This window comes from Pagrus major, chromosome 2 (genome assembly GCF_040436345.1).
Source record: "Pagrus major chromosome 2, Pma_NU_1.0".
Taxonomy (NCBI): domain Eukaryota; kingdom Metazoa; phylum Chordata; class Actinopteri; order Spariformes; family Sparidae; genus Pagrus; species Pagrus major.
The window spans coordinates 10,251,219-10,268,626 of NC_133216.1; the positions used below are offsets into that span (position 1 = coordinate 10,251,219).

At 40.1% G+C, this 17,408-nt stretch overlaps 2 protein-coding genes across 2 annotated transcripts; one reads left to right on the top strand and one right to left on the bottom strand.

Moving 5' to 3' along the window:
* The first annotated feature begins 268 nt into the window (after positions 1-268).
* LOC141008174 (multidrug and toxin extrusion protein 1-like) lies at positions 269-6,678 on the top strand. The gene is made up of 17 exons (XM_073480425.1): positions 269-397; positions 768-869; positions 1,046-1,114; positions 1,223-1,371; positions 3,208-3,250; positions 3,374-3,418; positions 3,544-3,641; positions 3,736-3,833; positions 3,938-4,051; positions 4,152-4,219; positions 4,717-4,825; positions 5,292-5,367; positions 5,469-5,538; positions 5,703-5,835; positions 5,929-6,023; positions 6,128-6,220; positions 6,348-6,678. The coding sequence occupies exons 1-17, from the start codon at positions 290-292 to the stop codon at positions 6,651-6,653; spliced, it is 1,776 nt and encodes a 591-aa protein (XP_073336526.1). The 5' UTR covers positions 269-289; the 3' UTR covers positions 6,654-6,678.
* Positions 6,670-16,711, bottom strand: LOC141008153 (multidrug and toxin extrusion protein 1-like). Its single transcript, XM_073480403.1, has 17 exons — positions 16,404-16,711; positions 14,597-14,698; positions 14,442-14,510; positions 14,213-14,361; positions 14,058-14,100; positions 13,840-13,884; positions 12,560-12,657; positions 12,365-12,462; positions 11,169-11,282; positions 11,017-11,084; positions 10,788-10,896; positions 9,718-9,793; positions 9,283-9,352; positions 9,039-9,171; positions 8,825-8,919; positions 8,694-8,736; positions 6,670-7,180 (listed from the first exon to the last, which is right to left on the bottom strand). Exons 1-17 carry the CDS (start codon positions 16,542-16,544, stop codon positions 6,969-6,971), a joined length of 1,665 nt encoding a protein of 554 aa, XP_073336504.1. The 5' UTR covers positions 16,545-16,711; the 3' UTR covers positions 6,670-6,968.
* Between the last annotated feature and the right edge of the window lie 697 nt (positions 16,712-17,408).

Consider the following 17,408-nt stretch of genomic DNA (forward strand, 5'->3'; position numbering starts at 1 on the left):
TCTGGGAACAGCTTGTTTATTTAGTTATGGAAAACATTAACATTTCTGAGTCTTATTATTACCTCATTAAATATTGTAAACATAAAAATTCAGAGTTTGAATTTCTTCTTGTTGTTGTTTTTCACAATCATGCTTGTTTCAGCTGGCCTTGGCTTAGTTCCAGGACAGCTGTGACCACAGTAAGTGTTCATCCTCCTCAACATCCCGGAGAGCAACTGAGATAAGTTCATGAGAGAAAAGAGAGACACTTAAGTAGAGAGGATCTGCATTGACATCTCATGCTGCAGACATGGAGGAGTACAGTGACAAGCTTTTCCGCTGTAGGTGGGTGCGCCACAGGGTTCCCCTGGCCCACAGAGAGGAGCTGTACCACATCCTGAGGATGACAGGGCCTCTGGTAAGGACTGGCTCTGTTTCATACCCTGCAAGGAATATTGTGGATTGAGGCTGTCCTTGCAGAAAAGCTGATTTATACAACAGAAGATTGATGACGCTCTTTCTTTGCCAAAGGAAAGGTTACGATGTCAGGAAACCAGACTTTAGATTCTGAGACTCAATAGACCTAACACAGTACACAGTATTTGGCAGGATTCAAACAGTGGCTGCAACTGGCCAAAGTGATGACAGTGTGGTAACGTATTTGCTGAGACAAAGTCTCAGTGTCATGATAATTAATTGCAACTTGTGTTTATTGTGATTTACAATATATATTATCTATGAGCTGGTAGCTGTATCAACTGCACCACTGTCGATGTTTGTCTTTCTAGCTGCTCTCTCGACTCCTCAATTACCTGCTTCCATTTGTGGTTACGATGTTCTGTGGCCGACTGGGAAATGAAGTGATGGCTGGTTATGGATTAGCTTGTGCTGTAAGTGGTCACCTGTATGCTGAAAATGAAATATGACAACTATATACACACCAGCACAGCATGAATAATTCTCTCACAATCAAGGGGGGAAAGGAATTGAATAATATATAGTACATTTACTTGTATGAGTCATAGAAATATTATAGACTCATTCACCTGTGTCTCTTTCATTTTAGGCCATTAATGTTACCACTGCTGCAACAGGATTTGGTCTGGCACTGGCATGTGATACTTTGGTGTCTCAGGTGTGAAGACATTTTTTTTGATATAATATAATCCATTAGAGATTTTTTAGATTAACTCTTGTCGTTTATCACTGCCCTCCTTTCTAAAATGTTAATTATGTCGTGCAGACATTTGGCGGTAAGAACCTGCAGCGGGTGGGAGTGATCCTTCAGCAGGGCATCATCATCCTGCTGATGTTCTGTCTGCCCTGCTGGGGTCTCCTCATTAACGCTCAGGCCATCCTGTTGTGCCTGGGCCAGAACCCCGAGGTGGCCAGGTAAATAAGCATGCAGTAATACCACCAGTGATGTGTCTTGACCAAAACAAACACCACCAATCTGGTCCCAGCAGATTTAGCACAAAGAGAGAAGCTGTATTGCAAATAGTGATCAGATGACCTTTACTGATTGTTGAAGTCTATATCAAATAATTTATATACATACATATATTTATTACAAAGTGGCAAGAATTGTAGTAACATCAACATTATGTTCAAGAACAACAGTGTTGTCTCATAATACCACTTTGTTCTGGCAAAAGGCGAAGTCTGATAGCATTTGTAGTATCAGCTGGGAAAAGTTTGCGAGGAGCGTGTTTGCTACATTTTACAACTTTCTGTAAAAACTCAAGAGAGGAAATACACTTACATTTATATTCCTGTACGGACTCTGAATTCACGTTTCATCTCCGGAGTCATAGTCCTGGTCAGAGTAAATCATCTGTAAATCGCCTCCATACTGTAACAAGATCAAACTACAGCCAAGGATGGTTAAAAAGGGCAGCAGTTGTTGCCTCCTATATTTTTGGCGCTCCCTTTGAATTCTGGCCATTTTCTGCAAATTATACCTTTAATGTGGCTTCATATAAAGGGTTTTGACACTCTGTGCTTTAGCTTTTGACTTGCAAGACGTACCTTCAGCAGATACTCACCAGCTTTATTACATGTTTGGTTTTGGGCAGGCAGACTAGAGAGGGGTTATCAGAGTGTATGTAAGCATTGCTGCCTGCTGCTGCTGCAGGGTACATGATTTGATAATTAATGTACACTGATCAGCCAGAACGTTAAAACCACTGACGAGTGAAGTGAATTACAATAATAATCTCATTACAATGCAAGGTTCTGCTGGGAAACCTTGGGTCCTGGCATTCATGTGGATGCTGCTTGATGCAAACCACCATCTCAGACACTGTTGCAAACCAAGTAATGAGTACATGGTAATGATGTTGCCTGAGGGCCATGTCCCCCACAGCAGGACAGTGTGCCCTGCCCCACTGCAAAAAACTGCACAGCAATGGCTCGAGGAATGTGACAAAGAGTTCAAGGCATTGACCTGCCCTCCAAATTGACCTGCTCCCAACACAGTCGAGAGTCCATGGGACATCCCTTAACAGGTCCGATTCATGGAGGCCCCACCTCGCAGCCTACAGAATTCAAAGAATCTGCCAGAAACAACAGGATGACCCCAGAGGTCTTGTGTCCATGCCTTGATGGGTCAGAGACAAGTCTGATCAGTCATTTGGCCTCCATTGATCGCACTTGTTCAGGGACGTCCCATGAATACTCGATTTGATTGGGATCTGGGAGTTTGGAGGCCAGGTCAACACCTTGAGCTATTTGTCATGTTCCTCGGGCCATTCCTGAGAAGTTTTCTGGTGTGGCAGGGAGCGTTGTCCTGCTGGGGAGGCCATTGCCATCAGGAAGCGCTGGTGCCATGAGGTTCTTGGTCTGCAATGGTGTTGGTGGGTGGTGCATATCAAGTAGCATCCACATGAATGCCAGTACCCAAAGTTTCTAAGGAAGAACATTTGATTGAGACGACATGATCATTGTTATTCACTTAACCTCAGTGAATAACAACGATCAGTGGTTTTAATGTTAGGGCTGATTGGTGTAAGACTGTGCAGTAAATGTGAGAGTGATAAAATAATGGCCTAACAAAGGCTAAAAAGCTTCTTCACTACAAGAGAATTTGCATAACTCAGAGTCACTTTGATTTATAGAAATATTGCTTAAGGCAGCTGGTACTAAAATGATATAAGATTAAGTTAATAAGTGTTTATTACCCTGTTTGTTTGTCTTTAATTTGAACTGAACACAGTGTCTTGATTTCAGAATAGCCCAGACGTATATTACAGCCTTCCTACCGGCTGTACCAGTGAGTTTTTCTCTCACTTTTATGTGTCACTTCTTCACATTTTTAGTTATTATGTTGTTTCTTCTGCACAATAAGCTGTTAATACATGAAAAAAACAGCTTATCAAACGATCTTTCTCTGCAGGTAATGTTTCTGCAGTATCTTCAAGTATCGTACCTGCAGAACCAGGTGCATTGCTGGCCTAAACCCAGGTCCAATTATCTGTGATGATCCCACTGTGTATCATCTTGTGAATTTTATAAACTTATGGGAGAGGTGGCAGTAATCACATCATCTGTTGTTTGTGTACTCAGGGTATAATACTGCCTCAGATGTACACTGCTGCCTTGGCAAACATTGCAAACGTGCTGACAAACTACATCTTTCTTTACTGGCTGGATCTGGGTGTTAGGTAGGTATACTCACATGTCTCAGTACAGCATTTTAAATCTGGATTAAACGGTTACACATGCTCATATGAACATGTCTGTGTGCATGTCTTACAGTGGATCTGCAGCAGCCAACACTCTCACTCACATCTACAGCTGTGCTTTTCTGTTTGCTTACATTCGGTGGAAGAGGCTCCATGAAACAACATGGGGAGGTGAGGGATAGTTATATTTAGGAGATGTTTGTTGCGACCTCGTGATCTCAGGGACCACTTTGTTCATTCTCTCTACATAAATGAGTTTCTCTCTCCCCCTGCAGGCTGGTCTGTAGAATCACTGCAGGAGTGGGGCTCCTTCATGAAGCTGGCCATTCCCAGTGTATTAATGAGGTGCTTTGAGTGGTGGGTTTATGAATTTGGTGGATTCTTTGCAGGTAATCTAAATATATGGTATCGGTAAGCCTTTTTATTTGATAAAACCATAGACAAAGTGTGAGTCATGAATGTTGTTTCTTCTCTGTCTGTGATGATCAGGAATGCTGAGTGAAGATGAGCTGGCAGCCCAACATGCTGTGATAATGGTGGCTTTCATCACCTACATGGTAGAGCTTCACATTCTTACTCCAGAAGTCTTCTCCAAACATTACAGAAGCCCCGAGGGGAAGTAAATACATTGTTTTCTCTTGTGTGTTTATGACTTGAGAACTGGTGGGAAAAAGGTTTTGCAGGGATAATCTTCGAAGTTCCTTAATTATTATTATTTTTTTCCATCTGTGAAAACATGTGGAAAAAAAATGTTGGCTTCATGTGAAAAGATCTTAGATAATCCTGGCAAAACTTCTTTTCTCTCTAGTTCTCAAGTCATAAACACACGAGAGAAAACAATTTAGATCAGACTTAATAAATAAATCACCAGATAAACAAAAATCTTCACTTGCCCCTCAAGGCTTCTGTAAAACATGTCTCAGATTAGCTAAAAAAAACAACTTTCACAAATTAAAGCTGCTATTTAGCTTTCAAACATTATCAGGAGCAAGCTCTTCATGCATTCTGAATATATTATAATCTTTTCCTATTTGTACATTTTTTTAATCCATAGTTCCCTTATGGTGTTCAAGCTGCAGCGTGTGCCCGTGTGGGTAACGCCCTCGGTGCAGGAGACACTGCCAGGGCGATCCTCACCAGCAAATTGTCGCTTACTGTTGCAGGTCAGTAAAAAAAAAGTTTTTTGGTATTGTAGATATTGTATTGCACACTAGTATCCTGCTTATGATCTATTTTTTGGAGTATCCTGGTTGTGTTTTATGCATATGCAGCAAGGGTGCCCAAACTTTTTCCTTTGGAGGGCATTTCCTGAATATGATCCAAAACCAGGATACTAATGCCCATGTAAACGCTCTCTTTGAGAAATCCCTGATTTGCTACCGTCCCTGGAGACTCCAAAAGATAATGTAGCATGTAAACACCATGCACTGGTTTCTGAATATTGTTTGTTGGTGCAGAACATATTGGCTAATGGAAACCAAGAAACATCTGAAGCAGATCAAAAATCCAAAAAGCCAGTTTTTTATGTTCTCTGCAAACACCACATCCCGAATATATGATCGAAAGACTCAAAGAAGATACTAGTGTGCATTTAAACACAGGCAGTAATTCATAGCTTCTCTTTCCCAGGTAGCTTGACAGTTGTTGAAGGTCTTGTCCTCGGCTCTACTAAATCAGTGATTGGCTTCATCTTCACCTCTGATAAGTGAGTCACTCACAATTTAATATCTTTGATTCTCTATGATATTTAAAGTTGTTGCTACATACAAATATTGCCTCAGGCTTAATTATTTAACTTTATTTCAGGAAGATTGTGGGTCTGGTCTCACACTTGATGACTGCTTACTGTTTCCTTCAGTTCTTTGATGGTTTTGTGGTGAGTCTTACATCAGTTTCTTCTTGTTAGCACAACAAATATATTTGCATTATTCAATCAAAAGCAATAGAATGATTTCCATCAAAGTCAATTAATTAGTTACCACATGGTGGTCAAGGGAGCAGGAGTGCATGATAATAAGAGATGTGTCTGTTTCATCCTAGTGTGTGTGCACGGGCATCTTCTTGGGCACGGGCAAACAGAAGATTCCAGCTGTGGCCAATTTCATTGGATACTACGGCATAGGACTTTCACTGGGTGTTACTTTAATGTTTGGTGCCAAACTGAGAGTTTTAGGTAATTGCGTGAAGGGACATTCTTTGTTTTTGTTTAGTTTTAATGTGAAGCTGTGGCATTGACAGACTGAGTGATTGGTCTTTTTCTCGGCAGGTTTTTGGCTGGGACTGCTCGTTTGTGTCATTATACAATCCACTTTCTACATCATTGTCATTTTTAAGCTCAACTGGGAGAGAATTACAGAGGAGGTAAGCTGGATTCTCTTCAGAATCAGTAACTGAGCTTTCAAAAAAGTCTTGTTGCATGCAGGAATTTGAGAAATTGGAAGTTGGTTGTTTCTCCTTGATTGCAGGCTGTGGAACGAGCGCAGAGAAACACCAACATGCCATTATTAAGCACAGCTGCCCTGTCAGATGCTGCCAGCCAGACCGAAAGTAATGGGAGTGTAAGCTGCCTGCTAAACCTAACATCAGCAACAATTCATCTAAAAGTCTTTTTATAGAAATGTATATTCTTCTATCGTGTTTTTGCACTGTTTGCTTTCCATATGACTAACAAATCTTTTTCCCAAGTCAGCGGACGGCTACATGTCAGTGACCACCGAGTTCCATGATGGGAACCCAGAGATGCAGGGTGGACATGGGGTCCAGCAGCTGAAGGGTGGCCGTCTCTCCACCACACAGCTCATCCTCAGGCGAGGCCTCACTATGTTTGCAGCAGTTAGTCTTCTGGCCGTGGGAGCAAGCGTGCACTTCCTCGTGCCCCAGCCAGAGGCTCAGCCTTCAGAGGCCAACTTTACTTCGGACTGGATCAATACTACATATTCTCCTGAACAAATGTTCTCCACTGCGCTGGTCCCAAATGAAGAGACAGATTGACCTTGACGGTCCGAGATAACCACAATGTTTCTGTTTAATGTACTGAATACAAATGTTGTCAAACTCTCTTGAGTTTGACAGAATGTGGTTGAGAGTAAATCATTGGCAGATTCACTGTAAAATCTTAGAGTTACATTTTGAATTGAGATGAATCCATCATAGATCATTTTCACTTTCATTTGTACTTTCTGTTCACCTGCTCTTGTTCCCTTTGTCTGCATGTCCTGCCGTGACATCCTGCCATGCATCTGCATCACACAGAGCACTGGCAGATAGAGAGATACTTCACTGAATACAATCGACTTTTTTTCATGTTCATGTGACCAAGTTCGTGATCAACAGGTTTATAATGATTCCAACAGCCAGGACAAATAGCATGACAGCCAGAGCCAGGCCCCTACGCAGCACCAGTTCCCTGTCGGAGAGCTGCTTCTTCGCTGGATTTTCTGCTGATCCACGCTCAGTCTCAGCCAGGTCAAGGGTGTCTGTTTGGTCGAGTGAGTACCCTTCATCATCTGGTTGGGGACCTGGACATACATATGCAAATGTGACTAATGTTTTTAATGGAAAATATTAAATTGTGACCTCAAAATTAAAATATTCTAGCTGATATTTTTGTCGACAATGAGTTGTTCACATTTAGCTATTCTTTGACAAGTTATTCACATGTTGTATAAGTGTACTTTCAGTTTGATGCATTAATAAAGACCTGAAGTGAGACCATGACTTGGGTTCTGTTTGAGAAGTGAGAAAGTCCCACTGACACTGAGTTAAAGAAGTTATACTCTCATTATGAAAAATAAGGAAGAGCTTCAGAGTGATACTGACCTTTTCACACACTTTCATCAATCCAAAAACAAAAGTCCAGGCGTTATCTACTCAGCCTCATGTCGATGTACAGTGAAGTTTAGCAGTCTACAAAACAATTCTGATGCAACACAGTGAAACAGCATTGCAACATTCTCTTAAACAAATGATTGATATGGGGACTAGTTTTGAAACGTTAAAGAACAACCAGAAAAACAAAAACAAAAAATGGCTCCAAACTACTTGTCCAGTGTAATCTACTTCTCTGGATGCCCTGAGATCCAAATCAATTTGAAAAACAATTATTTACACTCTCGATGCACAGTTGAGCTCAGATTTCAGCTTAAAAACATGAGTAAATAACATATCTTCAAATCAGTATGGGATCTCAGGGCTTCCGGAAATTTGGATTAAGCTGGACGAGCTTGGAGCCATTTTCTGTTTTTATCTGTTGTTTAATTAGTCTTTAAAACAAGTCCCCATCTGCTTCAGTTGTTTAGGAGTGTTATGACCCTGAGTCATTATTATGTTTGTATTTGCTGCTGATCTGTCCTCATTGTTGTGTGTGAGCAGTCTCTCTCTGAGTGTGTGTGTGTTTCTGATTGTGAACAGGTTGGACCTGCTGATTGGCTTGCTCAGCTTGATTGCTGACACAGGATTGGTCAGAGGGAGGAGAGGAGCCCTTTTTGAATCGCCGGCTGACTGCAATCTCTCTCTCCACCAATCTTCCACTCCCTGAGATTCTGCCTTTTGTTTATATTTTTGATCTGTGGCAGAAAGTTAGGGGTAAGCAGATTATTTTGTTTGTTGTGTTGGCCTTGTTCCCCCTCTGAAGAAAAATAAATGCTACTCTGAACGTGACTCCTCTGTGACACTGGCTTTCTTGGCAGTGGAAAAAATGGGAAGACACAAATCATGTTATGTCTTGGGTTCCCCTAGACCAGGGGCGTAACAAGGAGAATGCTGCAATGTTTTATTTTCTATTGCTGCAGAAATGTTTTGTGGATGACGACGATTCACCCAATCTTCCATTGACATGATGCTGAGTAGATAATGCCTGGAATTACATTTTTGGATGAACTTTTCCTTTTAAAAGATGCTCCATGTATCATTTTTCATATTCACTATTAAACTACATTTTTTATCATTTAAACTGGCTCCTGCAAAAGAATGTATCATGTTTTTCATCTGTGGCATTATAAATTGCCTTAGTTGCTGCACAAACTCTCTTACTTGTGTCTTTGGAGACCCCGTGCACTCCTGCTCTGATTTGAGCCTGGAAGAAAAACAAAATGTGACCATGTATCCATAAAGAAGTTCCCTTATACCATTTAGAATAGGAATATTTACCTCTGAATACTAACCTCATCTGTCACTGTCTTCCAGTTTAATCTAGTCACATAGAAAATCAGAAATGTGCACTGCAGAAACACACAGGTAATCAGGCCTGTCCACAGACCTGAGGGAAATGGAGAGTTCTACATCTTACTTTAAGAATAGCGAGACTGTAGTGTTGATGCTGTAGTGGATCTGTAACTAAAATAAGTGGTAAAAAAACATCTCTGCTGTAAATCTTACCCATGATCCCTAATTTGGCTGCAAACATCAGCGACACTCCGATAGGAATACCAATTCCATAATATCCCACAATGTTGCAAACAGCTCCAACTGTCTGTTTACCTGTTCCTCTAATAACGCCACCCAAGGCAACCTAGTCACACAAAGAGACAAAGACTTGGTTAGACTTGACCAAAACAAGCACGTTTCAGAGATGCAATAATACACGGGTGTGTCACGGGATCTTAATGGCAGAGGTACTCACTCCTGCTGCCTCTAGGAGGATGAATAGGGCATAAAGAGTGATGACATCAGCAACTCTTTCCCTGATTTGTCTGAAAGAGGAGGGACTCAAAATGTACTGTTTGACACTGAGAGAAATGACACTTTCATTCGATTTTTGTGTTACGTTTGAGTACTGTAACATAATGGCCAGTCAGTACTGGCAGTACTAATGGCAATACTGACTGGCCATTAAGTATGTAATGCATCTCAGCATGACTGAGCTCAGCTGTCAGATCATTTACCTTGAGTTAATATGTAACAGATTATGTAGCAAAGTTCACTGTTTACTGTGTAGGACTGGCAATGACTGACTTAATGGCAAAAGGTCATTTAAGACGCCTGTTATCTCTCTGAGACTTGACACTGACTCTCTCTGACCATCGGAAAAGAAAACATATGTTAGACTTATACTCACTCATCATATGTAAAGACATAAGAGATATGGTCTTTCAGGCTTCCAATGGCAATCGACAAGCATACAGAGGCCGACACTGTGGTAAAAAGTAACACACTTAATTATCCATCTTTATGTTTTACTGTAAATGCACTGACATACACTACATTTCACAAAAAGAATGACCGGTCTATTGTTGGCCAATGAGTGGCTCTGCAGGAGCAGTTCGAGAACTTGAAGGAACAGTTTACCCAAAAATGAAAAGTCAGTCATTACCTACTCATCCCCATACCAATGGAAAGTCGGGTGAAGTTTTGTAGTCTACAAAACATTAATGGAGCTTCACAGCAAAACAGTGTTGTGCAGTGTTCTCCTAAACAACTGTAGTAGTGTATTAACCATCAGCAAAGCCAGGTTGACCACGGGATCATTTCTGTTTATTCGCTAGCCAGCAATGGCACACAAGAAGAGTGTGACCATGACCTGGATGACTGAGAACCTTCATCAGCATCTCACTATTCTTCCTCTTCTTTTCCCCTCTACTCTCTTTAATATCTCCATGAAATAAAGTACATTTCCCATCCAGCTCCTGCCAGCATTCAACATGGAGTAACGAGACATAAATACAGACAACAGAGGTCTCCTCATCCACAAGGTTTAAAAGTAATCTCAGAGCCCCCCTCCTGTCGGTAAACAGGTCTGGATCAGGGGAGAATTCGATGCGGGAGCCCCATAGTGGCGGAAATTACATACTCTACTTTTAAGCCGAAATCTTAACTGTAGTTGCTATGCTAAATGTGTTAGCATGCAAGGGTGTAAATAAAGTCTTTTCAAATTAATTTAGGATCTTGGAGACTTGGATTTCGCTCTAATATATAGATCCATTTGATATTTTTTGGTTGTTTTTTCTAAAAGGTCCCCAGCTCCTTCAGTTGTTTGGAAGATGCTGCAATGCTGTTTTGTTATGTAGCTCCAGAAATGTATTGTAGACGGCGAAACTTGACCCAACTTTTCCATCGTCATGGGGGTGAACAGATTATTTGTGAGATATTAACATAAAGCTTTACAATAGTGTTTAAGAGCAAACTGACTTGCACAGAATGTTGACAGTTTAGCAGACAGCTTGGCCTGCTCAGTGTCTCCAGCTCCCAAGGCATTTCCAACTTTTACTGTTCCTGCTATACTAAAACCCAAAGGAAACTGACAACAAAAGCACAAAATTAACATACAGTACATTGTATGATTAATTTCATACTATAACAATTTCATGTATATTCAATTTCTGGTAGAGGAAAGATTATTTCACAGGGGGGAAGTTACCATGCATGCAATAGTTCCCATCTGGTATACAACTGACTGAGCTCCAAGTTCCACCTCACTGATTAGACCTGTCAAAAACAGGCATTAGATTTCAGACCAACCTCAATTCATGCAAATGCTTTGAAAACATAAAGTGGCTAAGTTGACATTACCTGCCAGAAAACCTCCGATCTCATATATCCACCACTCAACGCATAACATGACCATGCTGGGGATGGCCAAGTGAATGAATGAGCTCCAGTCCTGCAGGCACTCTTTAGACCAGCCTGTGTGGGCAGTCAGTGAATTAATAAATCATTCAGCTATCAACTATGTTTAAGTGATGCTTACACAGTGTAACATGCACAATAACTTATAGGTCAAAAATAAGTCATAAGTGGACAATCATTCCCCTTAAATAAACATTTATAAAAATAAACAGGTTTCTGTTAGTCAATTGGTTTAGCTGTGAACCTCATGACATACATGTTTATTAAATCCTTTAGCAACCATATACTAATATTAGTTACCTAATTAACATGCAAACCCTTAAAAAATGTTAACAAGAGACATTTGTCAACAGTTACTTAATGCTTATTATTGTATCATTTAACTGTTAATTAATACTTATTGCCATATTAGTTAAGGTTACTATCATCATTAAAAATTATAATAATGTAAAAATAAATACCTTAGTTAATATGAACACCTTTGGTAATAGTATTAGTCATACAGTATTAGTTAACTGCTAATTAAGTGTTACTGGATGCTTATTATTGCATTAACTAATATTCATTAATGTGCACTTACTGTGAATTGACATTTATTATTTTAAAACTTTGCTTAATCTTTTCAAAAACTGAGTTTCTTGAACAACTTCATTAAAGCAACATTATGTAGAAATTGGCATTTTGTGCGATTTGACGCCTCCCACAGTTTCTGAGTGCAACACCACTGTTGTAAATACAAATCCCAGGTCTGTAACAGTTTGTCAGATGTAATGTAGGTGCTAACTACAAACAAAACTCATTACATCATAACAATGTTATGTGTTGAAAACTTGAAGTAAACATGTATGTAACGCTTTGATACTACCCTCTCACTGAAGTTACATAGTGCAGAAACAAGTGATAGGGGCGCAGAGTGGCTGAGACAGAGACACCATTCACCCTGTTACAAGACACTGTACCATGAACATGATTTTGAGCCTGTCATTTTAAGGTTAAAAAGTTACATAATGTTGCTTTAAACCACAAGCATCCCTCTCTGACTTTTCACTGTAACTCATTAACACATGCTAAGGGAACATTTGGAGACTGATTATATAGTATGCAGGGTCACTATCTTCAAATGCAAATGTTGTACTCACCTCCCCATGTGGCCTTATGAAGACCTTTCCAAAGGATATAAGCGTAGAGAATTCCTGCCATGCAGAACTCGGAAAGGCCGTTGGCAACTGCAGAACCTCTGTAAAGACAATATAAGTGGACAATACTGGTTATGTAATAACAGCAATAAAGATGTTACTAAAAGAATCATATGGAGTCAGATAGGCAATACTCACGCTACTCCCAGATTTAACTGGTAAAGCAAAATGTAGTTGATAAGTGCGTTAAGAATATTAACCACAACGCCTGTGATTACCTGAGGCCATATGATGCCCTGAAAGAGAAGTGCCACATGTTATTCTTATTGGACATTGGCAAGGTTAGAACATAAAGATGGCTGGTTTCCCACCAATGTGTCATCGTCCCATCAGCAGACAAAGACGTATGATTTATACACATTTTCACAATGTGTAATTCTGCCGCTGGGGGTCTCTCAATCAAAACAAAGCAAAAGACATTTGCTGAATGTTGTGTGTGGAAAGCGCAGAGCTGGCAACACCCATAGTCACAATCGATTCTGATCTGATCCGGAGCCGAGGAGAACTCAAAGATTACTTTTTAATTTTTGGGATTAAAAAGTGTCCATTTATCAACCTGACTGCAGCAGTTTGGTGACTGTGGTTACAATTTTACACGAAAACTTCCTTACTAATGATTTCTTTGGATTAATATTTTAACCTCTGATTTAACGCATATAATACACAAAGTATTCTTCCACTTGTAACCACATTTGGCTTTTTACTAATTTATACTCGATACCATCTTGTTTACACAGCAGATATATTGTGTATGTTCAGCATGACCATTAAGATTAATTGTGTAGCTTGATGTAGCTCGCACTTTGTTCTCTTTCAAGGACAGGTAATAGAATGCAAAGTAAGATAACTAACTGCGCCATGTTATACAAACTCGACAATACTACCCTGTTTAAAAGCTCTGTTACAACTGTGATCGGTTCTTCTCCTAGAGATGAGTCTATATGTGTATGTCTTGAGAGACTGACCTGAATTCAAACACACAGATACACACACCGTTGAGGCATACTGTTGCTCATTAGCTAATGGCTAATGTACAGTAATATAATCTGGCTGTTTGGGGTGAATATACACTCACATGAGTAGTAGCTTTATACCAAAGGTCTAGTGGTTTTAGACATTTCAATACTGAAATGTTACATATTATATCTTTAACCAATGGTTGACACCTGGTAAGGAGCCAATATGGGTTTCAAACATTGCACTTTTTCTAAAGTTTAACAGATCTAAAGGGAATCACTTGATGGCATAGTGGAGGTTTATGGTTTCACACACATGTATTATAAGTTCATTGCCATCTTAATTCGGACAGTATACAGTGTATTCACATTAAGATGCAAAGGCTGACTGAATATTCCTTTATATTTGATCCACTGTACTTTTGTGGATAACAGGAAGCAAATCACAGGCTATGGACTTACCTGGTTTTGCAGGTATCTTGCGAGTAATGAATACATGAATGCAGCCTAGAAAGAGCCAAAAAGACATTATTAAAAATGAATATATTCAGACACAACAGACATAAATTTGTATTTTTTTTTCAGAACCTGTTATTACTCAGAATGACCTATCTCAGCATGTACTGGACAAAGTGTAGCAAGTAAAACATCCGTTTTATGTTGAGGTTTGAAATACTCACAGGAAGCGCTGGCATAAAGATCTTCACGTACAGCTGAGCCAACCTAGAGAGGGAATTTCCATCAATATCAACAAGAGTGATACTGGTTTTATCAGCAATAATGAAAAATAAAAACAACTAAAGCATGAGAAGAAGTAAATTTTGACACAGCTGACCTGGCCACCGCTGGTTCCTGTTTGACAGCCAGCAGAATGGGTTCTGTGTTAATGAGGATCGCCCAGCAGGGAAAACATGCCAGTAACAAAATGAGGACCGCCCGCTGCAGAACGACCCCAACTCCGAGGAGGTTATTGCTCCCAAAGGTCTGAAACCAGAGTATTTTCTTATTTGTCATCATCTTTATTATTATTTCTTTTTTAAAAGACAACGCTGACAGGTTCATACCTGAGAAACTAGAGTATCACATGCTGCTGCCAAGCCAATTCCAACAGATATACCTGTAACATTAATAACCTGAGGATGACACAAACATTGGTGGATCATGATCTGTTGCCTAACTGGTAATTTTCCCTGTAAGAACATCAATATACATTACTTACTGCTAAGGCCAAAGACACTCCTGCCAGCTCGATCCGCCCGAGATGGCCACAGAAAACAGTACTAATTAAACTCAGTCCAAAAATCAAGAGCTGGGACAACATCTGATGGAAAAAAGCACAAATGAATGGAAAGTCACTGAGACAAAAAAAAGATATTGAATAGTTGATTAGTAACTTCCAGTAGCTACTGATTACTTAACAGATTAATATTTGTGCATGTAAACATATGCAGAGCTTAGGCTATAAAATATGTTTTGTTCGGCAAATGGTTACGGCATTTCTCTCAATCGATTAATTGAGAAAACAATCAGGAGATGGTAACAGAACTTGGCATCGCTGACTCTACTCTAACCTGGTTCACATCATACCTGACAAATCGCACCTTTCAGGTCAGGTGGAATGGCTCCTTCTCCAATACCTGCTTTTTGGAAACTGGTGTCCCTCAAGGCTCAGTACTAGGACCACTTCTGTTTTCACTATACACTAGATCACTAGGCTCTGCAATCACATCACATGGATTCTCTTACCACTGTTATGCAGACAACACCCAACTGTTCCTTTCTTTCCCCCATCCGCCGACACTCACGTTGCAACGCACATCTCGGAATGTCTGGCATGTCCGCTTGAACAACTGCGCATCACCTCAAGCTCAACCTTCATAAAACTGAACTCGTATTCCGATTCAAGACGATGGTACTGGCCTTCAAGGCCATCAACAAAACTGCACCCAACCTTCTCCAAACACTGGTCAGACCACATACCCCAGCATGAGCACTTCACTCCACTACATCAGCTGGCCGGCTGGTACCACCATTGCTGAGAGCAAACAAAGGTTGCTCAGTGAAGTCATGACTCTTCTCTGTTCTGGTGCCTCAGTGGTAGAACGAACTCCTGACCAAATTCAGGACAGCAGAGTCACTCGCCATCTTCTGCAAAAGACTCAAGACTCACTTGTTCAGACTTCAACTCGACCCCGCATAGCGTGACTCCCTCTCACCTACCAACCCCCCCACCACCACCAAAAAACAAAAACCGTATATGCACTTGTATGTTCTTACCAATAGCACTTAAATCATAGCACTTAGGTTCTTAATGTATCCTTGATAAATAACAGCTGCTATGCTCAGATGATTTTTTTTTCATTCTTACTTTATCAAAGGTGATATGTTGTGGTTTCTTTCTTGTGACAAATGTACTTACTGTAAGTCACTTTGGACAAAAGCGTCTGCTAAATGCCCTAAATGTAAATGTAAATGTAACACTTTTATACTTTTAAAATACTTATTACGAGTATAGAATCTTATGATACGACCAGTGTTGTAAAAAGTATCCAAAAGTCATACTAACCCTAACCCTGGTAAAAGTGAAAGTCACCCACACAAATAGTATTTAAGTTAAAGTCTTTAAGTATCTGATATTAAATGTACTTAAGTATCACAGGTACAAGTAAAAGTAAATTATACATATATGTACATGTATGTATATACTGTATAGGGGTTGGAGGAGTTAGTGATTATTATTGATTATCGGCCTGGAAGATGATCAGAATCAGTGTTTCAGCTGATTGCTGTTAAATAAAATAATTTAGAAAAGCAAAGTAACTAAAGTTGTTAAATAGCCTGAATGTAATGGAGTAAAAAGTACTGTAGTGGAGTGGAAGTATAAAGTAGCAGAAATTGTATGTAATATAGTTAGTAGAGTAAAAAGTAAGCTGAAGTACAAGACTTTAAAATGATAATTGAACTTTCTGAGCTCATTGATCGGTACTGACAGGACACTGACAGGACATCAGACCCAGGCTACTTACCGCTGGTCCGGCCAGTTTACACAACTCTTTAATTTCTGTCTTGAAACCGACAGGGATCATCATGCGGATCCGCCTTATAACAAAACATTCACTCCATGAAGAAGAAGAAGGAGGATGTGAGCCCTGTCCGCTGCTCTCCATGATTCAACACTTCCTGCTCAGTTCACCGCTGTATGCAGCTGTCAGGGAGGCTTCAGGTCGGTCCAGGACCTCAGTCTGTGTGATTGATGAAAGCTACGGAGCCCAGCTCATTTCATATGAGTCACGTGGAGGGAGGAGACACCTGAGGAAGTCAGTGAGAGTCACACTGATGCAGACCACTCACAGACAGATTGATGGATGGACGTCTGGACACTGCGGTCAAGCCCGCCTCCACTCCGAAAACCCCCCAGTAGATATTACTGTAACGTAGCGCAAGAACAGAATTCAAAATAAAAGCACCGAACTATGAACGCAATTTCACATTTATTCAGTCAGTCAGTTAGTCTGTTAATGAATTGATTGGTCGATTAGTTTATTAAATAATTAATTGAGCATTTAGGGGATTCATTCATTGATTATTTATTCACTTAATTCATTTTACCATCGTAATTCTGATCACACTGAAGCCTTAGAAGATGGAGGCCTTGGCATTTCAATTGTGTGAATAATTAGTCCAACGTAAAAATGAACACGATGTCAGGAGCGTCTGATGAGGAATTTCAAAATTAAAGCCCACTATTTCCTTATGAATTCAGATTTACGTTAAAGGAAAACAACCTGTTTCCACTGAATAATTTCACTTCAGACTGATAGTGCTCCATCTCAGTGTCACTCAGATAATACCAGGAAGTTCTGGTGTGGAATTTCAAAATTAAAGCCCTCTAAAAAGACTGACTGACTGAATAAATGTGAAATTGCAAATTGCGTTCATAGGTCGGTGCTTTTATTTTTGAATTCTGTTCTTGCACTGCATTACCGTAATATCTACTATACACAGGCACCACAAAATATCTGAGGGAGGGC

What these genes read in the sequence shown, in the direction of transcription:
- LOC141008174 (XM_073480425.1), top strand. Translation starts at nt 290, where the DNA reads ATGGAGGAGTACAGTGACAAGCTTTTCCGCTGTAGGTGGGTGCGCCAC. An exon ending in GTTATGGATTAGCTTGTGCT is followed by an intron (nt 870 to 1,045) that starts GTAAGTGGTCAC and finishes CTTTCATTTTAG; the next exon opens with GCCATTAATGTTACCACTGC. An exon ending in ATTTGGTGGATTCTTTGCAG is followed by an intron (nt 4,052 to 4,151) that starts GTAATCTAAATA and finishes TGTGATGATCAG; the next exon opens with GAATGCTGAGTGAAGATGAG.
- LOC141008153 (XM_073480403.1), bottom strand. Translation starts at nt 16,544, where the DNA reads ATGGAGAGCAGCGGACAGGGCTCACATCCTCCTTCTTCTTCTTCATGG. An exon ending in TATGTCTTTACATATGATGA is followed by an intron (nt 9,353 to 9,717) that starts GTGAGTATAAGT and finishes CTCCTCTTTCAG; the next exon opens with ACAAATCAGGGAAAGAGTTG. An exon ending in GGAAGACAGTGACAGATGAG is followed by an intron (nt 8,737 to 8,824) that starts GTTAGTATTCAG and finishes TTTTTCTTCCAG; the next exon opens with GCTCAAATCAGAGCAGGAGT.